At 44.4% G+C, this 12,525-nt stretch overlaps 1 protein-coding gene across 1 annotated transcript in view; it reads right to left on the bottom strand.

The window, feature by feature from the left end:
- Window positions 1-7,610, bottom strand: part of HTR5A (5-hydroxytryptamine receptor 5A) — a 14,602-nt gene extending 6,992 nt beyond the window's left edge. Inside the window, exon 1 of the mRNA XM_002926048.4 lies at window positions 6,374-7,610. Coding sequence (XP_002926094.2) covers window positions 6,374-7,117 — 744 coding nt within the window. The 5' untranslated portion in view covers window positions 7,118-7,610. The remainder of the gene's footprint in view (window positions 1-6,373) is intronic.
- Between the last annotated feature and the right edge of the window lie 4,915 nt (window positions 7,611-12,525).

Below are 12,525 nucleotides of genomic sequence, written 5' to 3'. Positions count from 1 at the left end.
GAATCTGGGGATGTACTGTATGGTGATTAACACAATATAATAAAATAAAATTAAAAAAAAAAAAAGAAACCCTTCTTTTAACCCCTAGCCAGACTTATCAAAAAGAAAAGAGAAAGGACCCAAATAAGTAAAATCATGAATGAAAGAGGAGAAATCACAACCAACATTGAAGAAATGCAAACAATTATAAGAGAATATTATGAACAATTATATGCTGACAAATTAGGCAAGATGGAAGAAATGGATAAATTCCTAGAAACATATAAACTACCAAAACTGAAACAGGAGGAAATAGAAAACCTGAACAGACCCATAACCAGCAAAGAAATTGAATTAATAATCAAAAATCTCCCAAAAACAAGCGTCCAGGGCTAGATGGCTTCCCAGGGGATTTCTACCAAACATTTAAAGAAGAATTAATACCTATTCTTCTGAAACTGTTACCAAAAAAAAAAAAAAAAAAAATGGAAGGAAACTTCCAAACTCATTCTATGAGGCCAGCATTACCTTGATCCCAAAACCAGACAAAAACCCCACCAAGGAGAATTACAGACCAATATCCCTGATGAACATGGATGCAAAAATTCTCACCAAGATACTAGCTAATAAGATCCAACAGCACATTAAAAGTATTATTCACCACGACCAAGTGGGATTTATTCCTAGGCTATAGGGGTGGTTCAACATCTGCAAATCAATCAGCGTGATACACCACATTAATAAAAGAAAGGATAAGAACCATATGATCCTCTCCATAGATACAAAAAAAGCATTTGACAAAATACAGCATTCCTTCTTGATTAAAACTCTGCAGTGTAGGAATAGAGGGAACATACCTCAATATCATAAAAGCCATATATGAAAAACCCACAGAGAATATCATTCCCAACGGGGAAAAACTGAGAGCTTTTCCCCCAAGGTCAGGAACATGACAGGGATGTCCACTCTCACCACTGTTGTTCAGCATAGTACTAGGAGTCCTAGCCTCAGCAATCAGACAACAAAAAGAAATAAAAGGCATCCAAATCAGCAAAGAAGAAGTCAAACTTTCACTCTTCACAGATGACATGATACTCTATGTTGAAAACTCAAAAAGACTCCACCCAGAAATTGCTACAACTCGTATAGGAATTGAGCAAAGTCGCAGGATGTAAAATCAATGCACAGAAATCAGTTGCATTTCTATACACGAACAATGGGATAGAAGAAAGAGAAATTAAGGAGTCAATCCCATTTATAATTGCACCAAAAACCGTAAGATACCTAGGAAGAAATCTAACCAAAGAGGGAAAGGATCTGTACTCTGAAAACTATACAACGCTTATGAAAGAAATTGAGGGAGACACAAAGAAATGGAAAAACATTCCATGCTCATGGATTAGAAAAACAAATATTGTTAAAATGTCTATGCTATCCATTCTGATGGCTGAGTAATATTCCATTGAATATAGGGACAACATCAGAAAGGATGATTACCCACCATTTGCATCAACATGGATAGAACTGGAGGAGATTATATTAAGTGAAATTAGTCAAGCAGAGAAAGACAATTATCATATGGTTTCACTTATTTGTGGAACATAATAGCAGGGAGGACATTAGGAGAAGGAAGGGAAAAATGAAGGGAAGGAAACCAGAGGGGGAGATGAACCATGAAGACTATGGACTCTGGGGAACAAACTGAGAGTTTTAGAGGGGAGGGGGGTGGGGGGATGGACTAGCCCAGTGATGGGTATGAAGGAGGGCACGTATTGCATGGAGCACTGGGTGATACACGCAAACAATGAATCATGGAACACTACATCAAAAACTAATGGTGTAGTGCAGATGACTAACATAACGTAATAATAATAATAATATTATCTGTGGGCTAAATAAATAAATAAAATAACCATGCTACCCAGAGCAATCTATACATTCAATGCAATCCCTATCAAAATACCATTAACATTTTTCCCAGAGCTGGAACAAATATTCCTAAAATTTGTATGGAACCAGAAGAACCTGAATAGAAAAAGGAATGTTGTAAAAGAAAACCAAAGCTGGTGGCATCCATCATAATTCTGTACTTCAAACTATGTTACAAAGCTGTAATCACAAAGACAGCATGGTACTGGCATAAAAACAGACACATAGATCAATGGAACAGAATAGAGACCCCAGAGATGGACCTTCAACCCTGTGGTCAAGTAATCTTCACCAAAGCAGGAAAGAATATCCAAAGGAAAAAAGACAGTCTCTTCAACAAATGGTGTTGGGAAAATTGGACAGCCACATGCAGAATAATGAAACTGGACCATTTTCTTACACCATACACAGAAATAAACTCAAAATGGATAAAAGACCCAAATGTGAGACAGGAATCCATCAAAATCCTAGAGGAGAACACAGGCAGCACCTCTTTGACCTCAGCCATAGCAACTTCTTGCTAGACATGTCTCCAAAGGCAAGAGAAACAAAAGCAAAAATGAACTATTGGGACTTCATCAAGATAAAAAGCTTCTGCACAGCAAAGGAAATAGTTGACAAAACTAAAAGACAGCCTACGGAATGGGAGAAAATTTCTGCAAATCGTTTATCAGGTAAAGGGTTAGCGTCCAAAATCTATAAAGAACTTAACACCCCAAACCAAAAAATCCAGCCAAGAAATGGGCAGAAGGCATGAACAGACATTTCTCCAAAGAAGACACACAAATGGCCGACAGACACATGAAAAAATGCTCCACATCACTTGGCATCAGGGAACTACAAGTCAAAACCACAGTGTGACCACCTTACACCAGTCAGAACGGCTAATATTAACAAGTCAGGAAACAACAGATGTTGGTGAGGATGCAGAGAAAGGGGAACCTTCTTACACTGCTGGTGGGAATGCAAGCTGGTGCAGCCACTCTGGAAAACAGTGTGGAGATTCCTCAAAAAGTTAAAAATAGAGCAACCCTACGACCCAGCACTTGCAATTAGGTATTTACCCAAAGGACACAAACTTGGTGATTCAAAGGGGCACTGGCACCCCAATGTTTATAGCAGCAATGTCCACAATAGCCAAACTATGGAAAGAGCCTAGATGTTCATCAACAGATGAATGGATAAAGAAGGGTATAACAGGGGCACCTGGGTGGCACAGCGGTTAGGCGTCTGCCTTCGGCTCAGGGCGTGATCCCGGCGTTCCGGGATCGAGCCCCACGTCAGGCTTCCTCTGCTGAGAGCCTGCTTCTTCCTCTCCCACTCCCCCTGCTTGTGTTCCCTCTCTCACTGACTGTCTCTATCTCTGTCAAATAAATCAATAAAATCTTTAAAAAAAAAAAAAGAAGGGTATAACAATGGAATAGTACTCAGCCACTGGAAAATGAAATTTTACCATTTGCAATGGCATGGATGGAACTGGAGGGTATTATGCTAAGCGAAATAAGTCAATCAGAGAAAGACAATTATCGTATGATTTCACTCATATGTGGAATTTCAGAAATAATACAGAGGATCATAGGGGAAGGGAGGGAAAGATAAGATGAAATCAGAGAGGGCAACAAACCATAAGAGACTGTTAACTCTAGGAAACAAACTGAGGGTTGCTGGAGGGGAGGTGGAGCAAGACAGGGTATCTGGGCGATGGGCATTAAAGAGGACACTTGGGGGCGCCTGGGTGGCACAGCGGTTAAGCGTCTGCCTTCGGCTCAGGGCGTGATCCCGGCGTTCTGGGATCGAGCCCCACATCAGGCTCTTCCGCTATGAGCCTGCTTCTTCCTCTCCCACTCCCCCTGCTTGTGTTCCCTCTCTCGCTGGCTGTCTCTATCTCTGTCGAATAAATAAATAAAATCTTGAAAAATAAATAAATAAAGAGGACACTTGATGTGATGAGCACTGGGTGTTACATGCAACTGAGGAATCACTGAACTCTACCTCTGAAACTAATACTATAGTATATGTTAATGAATTAATTTAAATAAAATTTAAAAATAGAGAAGAAAAAAAAAGACTCATACAGATGAAGTCAACCCACCTATCCCTCTCAAAGTCCCTCAGTGTCTGATCTCCACGCTTCCCAAAAAAGCCATGTAAGATTAGCATTGTTCTCTGCTCAGAGCGATTGTCCCTGGCTAGCACAGCTCTGCCACAGACTAGTAAGCAATAAATTCAGCATGATCTTTTTATGCCAGATCTTTGGTAGTGGTTTCATCATCCTTTGTCAAGGGCAAGGCCCATCTCTGGTGTTGCCAGTCCCCATCTCAGTGTCTGACAGAGGTTAGACTCTCAGTACATATTCGAAGAGAACTCAGCAGACAAAGAAGCAGGAAAGAGGTGTCGCGTTTCCCTAGGTAACACAGCTAGTTGGTGGTAAAACTGTATTTGGAAACTTCAGCACCTGCTACCAGGGAAAAATCGGGAGACCTCGTTTGCAATTCACCCTTCACAGTAACAGTGGAGCCCTGGATCATTTGGATGTCTTGCAAAGCCAAGGGATCCATTTTCTCAAGTTATATGGCAGACAGAGTGAGAGGACAGAGAAAATGAAACAGTGCAAAAAAATGTGTAAAGCATAACAGCGTCCAAATGCTTTGCTAAAGCTGTCTCCAGAGCAGAGCAGTGAAAGGCCGCATCACTTCTCAGTAAGTTCCACAAGACAAAAGTGTGACTGCTTTTCCTTTCCAAGCTGTGTCTGGTACTGATCATAAACTATTTACCTGGATAAGCATCCTGGCAGAAGAGGGTCCATGTAAGGAGGACCTTTGCGGGTGGCCGGTGCTCTTGTTCCTGGCCCAAAGTTGGGGGGATTCTCACATGTGTGGCGGCTCCAGGCAGTTTGGGGCTGCGAGGGCTCTTAGCCATCAGCACTCCTTGCTCAGTCCAGAAATCTAACAGATCATTGGTTTCCCAAATCAGGCACTATTGGCATTTTGCTGGAAATAATTTTTTGGTGGGGGGGGGGCTGTCCGGTGCACTGTACAATGTTTAACAGCGCCCCTGGTCTCTACATGCTAGATGCCATTAGTGCTCTCCCCCAGATCTTGATAATAATGTCTCCAGACTTTCCTAATGGTCTCTGGAGGGAACACATCACCCTTGGCTGAGACCATTGTTCTAGATAGAAGGACAGGTAGCCTCTGACCCCCTTCTCCTTCTTCTAGAATGATGCACTCTCTCCTCCCTTACCTATACCTCTGGTTCCTCTGAGCTCGCTTGGTGGAATTAGCTACTGATCTTGAAAACACGATCATATTACAGCACTCTCAGTATGTGTCTATCTCCCTCGCTAGAGGGAGCTCTTCGTGGGACAGTTGATGTCTTTATCACTTTACTCCTTGCACCAAGTCCATATATAGTATGTGTTTAATATGCTTAAAGGAATCAATGTTGTCCCAGAGCCAATAACAGAAAATGGGGCTGTGTAGATTTCTTATCTAACTTAAACGTATGAATTAGGCTCAAGGGATCACCTCGGCAATGAGAGTTAGTCAGGGGAGAACAATCTCCATATCCAGTGGATTCATTTGTCATATATTTCCTGAATCTGGAGTCATAGGGTTGGATTATTAAGAGTTAACAAACCAAGAAAGCGTGGTGGAGAGAGGACAAGAAAAGAGACTTCATTGTTGCGAAGCGATTGTCCTACAGAAAATGCTGCTTGTAAAGAGCTGGGGGATTATCTGCTTTTGATTTTAATTTCCTTCCATAGCCTGTTTGGGAAGGCAAACAAGAGATCCTCCGCTGCGTACAAGAGCCTGATGGGGTTGGAGATAGACCCAGAAAGCAGCAGCACAGGCGGTGGGAGTATGTAACAAAAGCAGGCTCTGAAATAGGGAAACGTCTTGATAATCTGGCATCCTGGAGGAGGAGGGTGCAGAACAGCAGGTGGTAATCCAGGGGATACTATGTTTTTGCAAAATTAGTTGCTTTAATTTGCAAAGAAAAAAATAGACTGGGCTAAAACATTTATCTGCTTTGCCTGATACTGAGCAATCTTTCTACCAAGTCAGTTACCATCTGCCCCTTCCCTCCTTGAACACCCCACTCTACGTGCAGCAAGCTGCAAGTTGATCCAGTGTAGTAGCCCCAGACACTGACTTCTTCTGACCTTCTAAAGGGTGTTACAGAGTCGCAGAATTTTGGAGCCAAATGAGACCCTGTGGAGGTATGGAAATAATCCATCAGAGAGGGTAAAGGCCGTTATTAGCTCTGTGATGCTGAGCATTGACGCAAAGTCCGTCTCTGATGCTTTCCCCCAGTCTATCCTATCCCCCTCCTCTCCTCCCCTCCCCTCCCCTCAAAAGAAAACTAAAAAGTTCACTTTCTATAAGCCTTGGAGTCAGTGTGCTGGAGATAAAGCGTGAACAAATGCAAGTAAAGTATTTGCAAGGATCTCTATAACACCCACCTCTATAGCCTCCGATAAGGGTGAGACGCTGTTGGTCTTCCTGGAGCCCACGCGGAACTTGGCGGCCTTGTAGATCTTCCAGTACACGAAGAGCACCACGCAGAGCGGCAGGTAGAAGGCGCCCACGGTGGAGAACACGGTGTAGGAGGGCTCGCGGCTCACCTGGCATTCCTCGCTGCCCTCAGAGTAGGTCTCCCCCCAGCCGAAGAGCAGCGGCGCCAGGGAGATCACCGCGGAGAGCGCCCACGTGAGCACTATCATAACATTGGAGACGCGCTTGCGGGCGCTGAGCGTGTATTCCAGATGGCGGGTGATGGACCAGTAGCGATCCAGCGCGATGGCCGTCACGTTCCAGATGCTGGCGGTGCAGCAGAGCACATCGCACGCGATCCACAGCTGGCACAGTCGTCGGCCCAGCTGCCAGCGGCGGCCGGACAGCTCATGCACCAGGCTCAGTGGCATGACCAGAGCGGCCACGAGCACATCCGAGATGGCCATGGACGCCACTAAGTTGTGCGGAACCCGGTGGAAGGTGCGCACACGGAGAATGGTCGCCAGCACCAGGAGGTTCCAGGAGAACGTCGCAGCCACCAGAAAGCCCAGCAAGGTCAGAACAAGCACACCGAAGACAGAGAGGAGGGGCAGGCTGGGGCGCGGGTCTTCGGCATCAAGGCTGCTGTGGTTGGTCTCCAAAGGGGCGGGGGTGGAGAGGGAAAAGTAGGTTACGTTCACAGGCGAATCCATCGTTGGGTCAGGAGACCGGCCCAGGGTGTGCGCAGAAGGGGCGTTCAGGAAGACCGACGGTGGCCACTGTGCCCAGAGCCACTCTGGATGTTTGCAACCTCTGGCTGGTGGCGGGGTTTCTGGGGCTTGTCTATGAACCTGGCCCCAACCTCCTGCCAGTGAGCATCCGTGGGAGATGGTGTGGCAGAGAGGAGGGTGCTGGGCTGCGTCTGGCAGCCAGGGCCCTCCTAAGCTGTCACATGCCCAGGCTTTTCGCCTAGGCAGAGACAGCGGTCTGGTCTCCCAGAGCTGAGCATCTCCCAGGTCGGGGGAAGCTGGGCGACCCTGGAGCGTGTGGGTGCCGGAGGGGGTGCTGGTGCGTCAGAGCAGTACTCTCGCTGCGCGTCGCCTCCCTACCCGCCCCTCTCTCCAGGCAGCCGGCTGCAGCCTCAACTCCGTGCCGGGGAAGCCAAGCAGGGACCTGTTTTCTGGGATCTGCCTTCTGCTATCCCCCCAGCCCCAGCCCCACCCCGTCTGGGGCCGCGGCTTTGGAGCGCAAACGCTGGCGCGCCCATCCAGATCTGCCTTCTTAAAGTAGGGATCCAGACTACGTAAGGCATCAGCTGATAAGGTCGCCTCTCCCCGCCTCTCCGCCCCAAGCGCGAGCGTTGGTGCTGTCCATGGTGCTGCCGCCTCTCCCCACCTGGGCGCGGGTCTTGGCGCTGTCTCCGGTACTAGCCTGCTTCCTGAAATGCGCTTCCTGAGTGGATCAAGTTTACCAATGAACTCTCCTGGAAACGTTCCTCGAGCCACCCCCTACCCACATCCTTTCAGGGGTGGCCTGGATACCTTGAGTGCGTTCTCAGCTTTCCGCAGGGGCTTACATTTAGCATGCGTTTTCCGAGTTAAGGGTCTAAGATGGTATCGCTGGCTTTTCTTCTCCCGAAGATGTCAGTCCTCGCAAAACATGATTGCGTCCTTCCTACACAACACCTGGTGCTTCCCCTAAGGGGTAGTTTTCCTTTAAGGAGAAAAGGCAAGAGAGCATTTACTGTTGTTCCTAGAGATGGCTGAGGTATTGGAACCACCGCGTTTAAACTACGTCCTCAGAATCATAGATAAGCTGCTGTCTTCAGTGGTCCCCACTGGATTTGATTCTTTTGAAGGGCAATACGGGATACAAGTTGTTATAAAAACCCCATCTCACTAGAAAGAAAGAGGGAGTATTTAACTCTTTCCCTGCACTTACACGCATGACCATTTACACATCCATAGTGATTGGGAAAAGATCAAAGTTCCTACCCAGAAGTTGTGATGGAAGGCACCTCACAAAGGGAGACATAATATAGCAAGATAAAATAAACTAAAATAAGAAAAATGATGCGACAGAAAGGAATATCAGACGGCATTAAGCCTTTTTAAAGTCGTATAATTGGTATTATGAAGTCCTATACATTCACAAGGTGTTGGCCACAAGTTTGGTCAAAAGCTTTTCAGGTATTTGAAAATGAAAAATATGTTTTGTCACAAGATTCCATGTCTAACAGAGTACAATAAGCATCAGGAGAATGCACTGGGAAGAGAGAAACTCCTCCGCCGGGGCCCAGAGGAGAGAATGCTGTTAGGGAATGTTGATGAGAATATTCTTTGTTAAACACAAGCTTATCCATAGAGCTGCTTCACCAAATAGCCTTCAACACAGCCGATGGTGGCTGCCTACGTGCAGCGCTACCGTGTGTGGCTCTAACTCAAGGTGAAAACTTGAGCTCAGTCAGAACATGTTACCTTCTTAAAGCCACAGAACCAACTGGAATGAGAAGTCAACTATGGATCTTCGTCTTTGAAACAAATACTCTGAATAATTCTGCATTCAGTTCCAGGGGCCCGTGCCCTGGGACACTGGGTGAGCTGCATACCCAGTAGGCAGCAGGCCTTGGTGACGGGATCGCCTTACACAAATCTTAAAATGCATCATGGATTGCAAGTATATTCCCCACTGGCCCTGTGTGCTACCGCTAGCAGGCTGCATTGATAGCTCAACGAGAAGCTGTCAAATAAGGGGCCAAGACAGCGATAACTGAGGATATTGTGCAAAAATTGGAGTGTCACATAGGTAAGAATGCAGTCAAATGCTCTCACAAAGAAGAAATCCAATGGGGTATTTCCAGGAGAACCAAAGTGTTTTTTTTTTTTAAGAAATTCTGGTTTATCTCTTACAGAAACACAAAGGGAAATCAGAACATTTCAGTTTTATAATCTTAGAGCACAGCCATAATTTTAGCTTTAAGAAAAGGTAAACAGGTATAGAACTCCCATCTGCCATAAAGCATCTCTGAAATGCCAGTTTTGAGGAGAATTTCCTGGTTTAGCACCTGCAGGCTGAATTGTGACCCCTTCTCCCTCAAAGTTCTCACACTGAAGTGTTAACCCCCAGTACCTCAAAATGTGACTGCATTTGGAAATAAGATCTTTTAAAAGATGAACTTAAACCGAAATTCTTAGGATGAGTCAGACTGGTGTCCTCACAGCAAAAGGGAATTTGAACACACAAAGGGACACCAGAAATATGTGCACACAGAAGGAAACCATGAGGGAACACAGCAAAAAGGTGGCCATCTGTGAACCAAAGAGAGAAGCCTCAGGAGAACCCAAACTTGACGACACCTTGATCTTGGACTTCTGGCCTTCAGAACTGTGGGGGGAAAAAAAGGAAATCGCTGTTGCTTAAGCCACTCAGTGGGTGGTATTTTGTTATGGTAGCTCTCACAAATAAATACACCACCCAACAAAAGATACGTACAAAAGATGCAACCAAGATGAACATACCGTGTGGGGGTTTTATAGACATGATGACAAATTACAAGACATCTACTGAAACACATCTTTACAAAATGTAGTTTGTGTCCATTCTAGCAGCAACTAGATGCAAGTTCTGTTGTCTTTTGAAGTTACCTACAACCTGTGATTAAGCCATATGATTGGCATATAGAAAAATGCTGATTGTACATTTTTTTTTAAAGATTATTTATTTATTTGACAGAGATAGAGACAGCCAGCAAGAGAGGGAAGACAAGCAGGGGGAGTGGGAGAGGAAGAAGCAGGCTCACAGCAGAGGAGCCTGATGCGGGGCTCGATCCCATAATGCTGGGATCACGCCCTGAGCCGAAGGCAGACGCTCAACCGCTGTGCCACCCAGGCGCCCCTGATTGTACATTTTTTTATAATGGGAAGGTATACATCTATTTGATTCAAGTAGGACCTTAACTACAAACAAAGATTGTTTTTTTATAATAATATTTTTTATATTATGTTAGTCACCATACGGTACGTCCCTGGTTTTTGATGTAAAGTTCCATGATTCATTAGTTGCGTATAACACCCAGTGCTCCATGCAATACGTGCCCTCCTTACTACCCATCACCAGCCTATCCCATTCCCCCCCTCCCCTCTGAAGCCCTCAGTTTGTTTCTCAGAGTCCATAGTCTCTCATACTTCATTCCCCCTTCTGATTACCCCCCCTTCTTTATCCCTTTCTTCTCATACCAATCTTCCTAGTTCTTAAGTTCCATAGACTAGAGAAACCATATGATAATTGTCTTTCTCTGCTTGACTTATTTCACTTAGCATTATCTCCTCCAGTGCCATCCATGTTGCAGCAAATGTTGAGAAATCATTCTGATAGCTGAGTAAGATTCCATTGTATATATGGACCACATCTTTGTAATCCAGTCATCTGTTGAAGGGCATCTCGGCTCCTTCCACGATTTAGCTATTGTGGACAATGCTGTTATGAACACTGGGGTGCATATGGCCCTTCTCTTCACTACGTCTATCTTTGGGGTAAATACCCAGTAGTGCAATTGCTGGATCATAGGGTAACTCAATTTTTAACTTTAAAAAAAAAAAGATTTATTTTTATTTATTTGACAGAGAAAGAGACAGCCAGCGAGAGAGGGAACAGAAGCATGGGGAGTGGGAGAGGAAGAAGCAGGCTCCCAGCAGAAGAGCCTGATGTGGGTCTCGATCCCAGAACGCTGGGATCACGCCCTGAGCCGAAGGCAGACGCTTAACGACTGAGCCACCCAGGCGCCCAATTTTTAACTTTTTAAAGGACTGCCACACTGTTTTCCAGAGTGGCTGTACCAACTTGCTTTCCCACCAACAATGTGTGAGAGATCCCCTTTCTCCACATCCTCTCCAACAATTGTTGTTTCTTGCCTTGTCAATTTTTGCTATTCTAACTGTCGTAAGGTGGTATCTCAGTGTGGTTTTGATTTGAATTTCCCTGATGGCTAATGATTTTGAACATTTTTTTCATGTGTCTGTTAGCCATTTGTATGTCTTTATTGGAAAGGTGTCTATTCATATCTTCTGCCCATTTTATCATTTGTTTATTTGTTTCTTGTGTATTGAGTTTGAGAAGTGGAACACGACAAGGATGCCCACTCCCGCCATTATTATTCAACATAGTACTAGAAGTCCTTGCAACAGCAATCAGACAACAAAAAGGGATAAAAGGTATCCAGATCAGCAAAGAAGAAGTCAAACTGTCTCTCTTCGCAGATGACATGATACTCTATATGGAAAACCCAAAAGAATCCACTCCCAAACTATTAGAAGTTATAGAGCAATTCAGTAATGTGGCGGGATACAAAAGCAATGCTCAGAAATCAATTGCATTTCTATACACGAACAATGGGACTGAAGAAAGAGAAATTAGGGAATCTATTCCATTTACAACAGCACCAAAAATCATACGTTATCTTGGAATTAACCAGAGACATAAAGGATCTATATTTTAGAAACTACAAATCACTCTTGAAAGACATTGAAGAAGACACAAAAAGATGGAAAAATATTCCATTCTCATGGATCAGAAGCAATGGGACTGAAGAAAGAGAAATTAGGGAATCTATTCCATTTACAACAGCACCAAAAATCATACGTTATCTTGGAATTAACCAGAGACATAAAGGATCTATATTTTAGAAACTACAAATCACTCTTGAAAGACATTGAAGAAGACACTTGTTGAAAAGGAAAAACAAAGCTGGGGGCATCACAATGCTGGATTTCAAGCTGTACTACAAAGCTGTGATCACAAAGCCAGCATGGTACTGGCACAAAAACAGACACATAGACCAATACAAACAAAGATTCTTAATTACAAGTTTAAAAGTGAGAAAAATGGGAGAATGCAGAATATAACTTTATTCTGTCCCACTTGCAAAGATCGGAGGGATAACATTTTTCCTACCCACCTAAACCATCACAATTTTATGAGATCAATAAGTCATTTTTTTAAAGATTTTATTTATTTATTTGACAGAAAGAGAGACAGCTAGTGAGAGAGGGAACACAAGCAGGGGGAGTGGGAGAGGAAGAAACAGGCTCCCAGGGGAGCAGGGAGCCCAATGTGGGGCTCCATC

Source organism: Ailuropoda melanoleuca, chromosome 1 (genome assembly GCF_002007445.2).
Source record: "Ailuropoda melanoleuca isolate Jingjing chromosome 1, ASM200744v2, whole genome shotgun sequence".
NCBI classification, from domain to species: Eukaryota; Metazoa; Chordata; class Mammalia; order Carnivora; family Ursidae; genus Ailuropoda; species Ailuropoda melanoleuca.
Note: the sequence above shows the minus strand (reverse complement) of the source record. Positions and strands in the feature narration are given on the sequence as shown.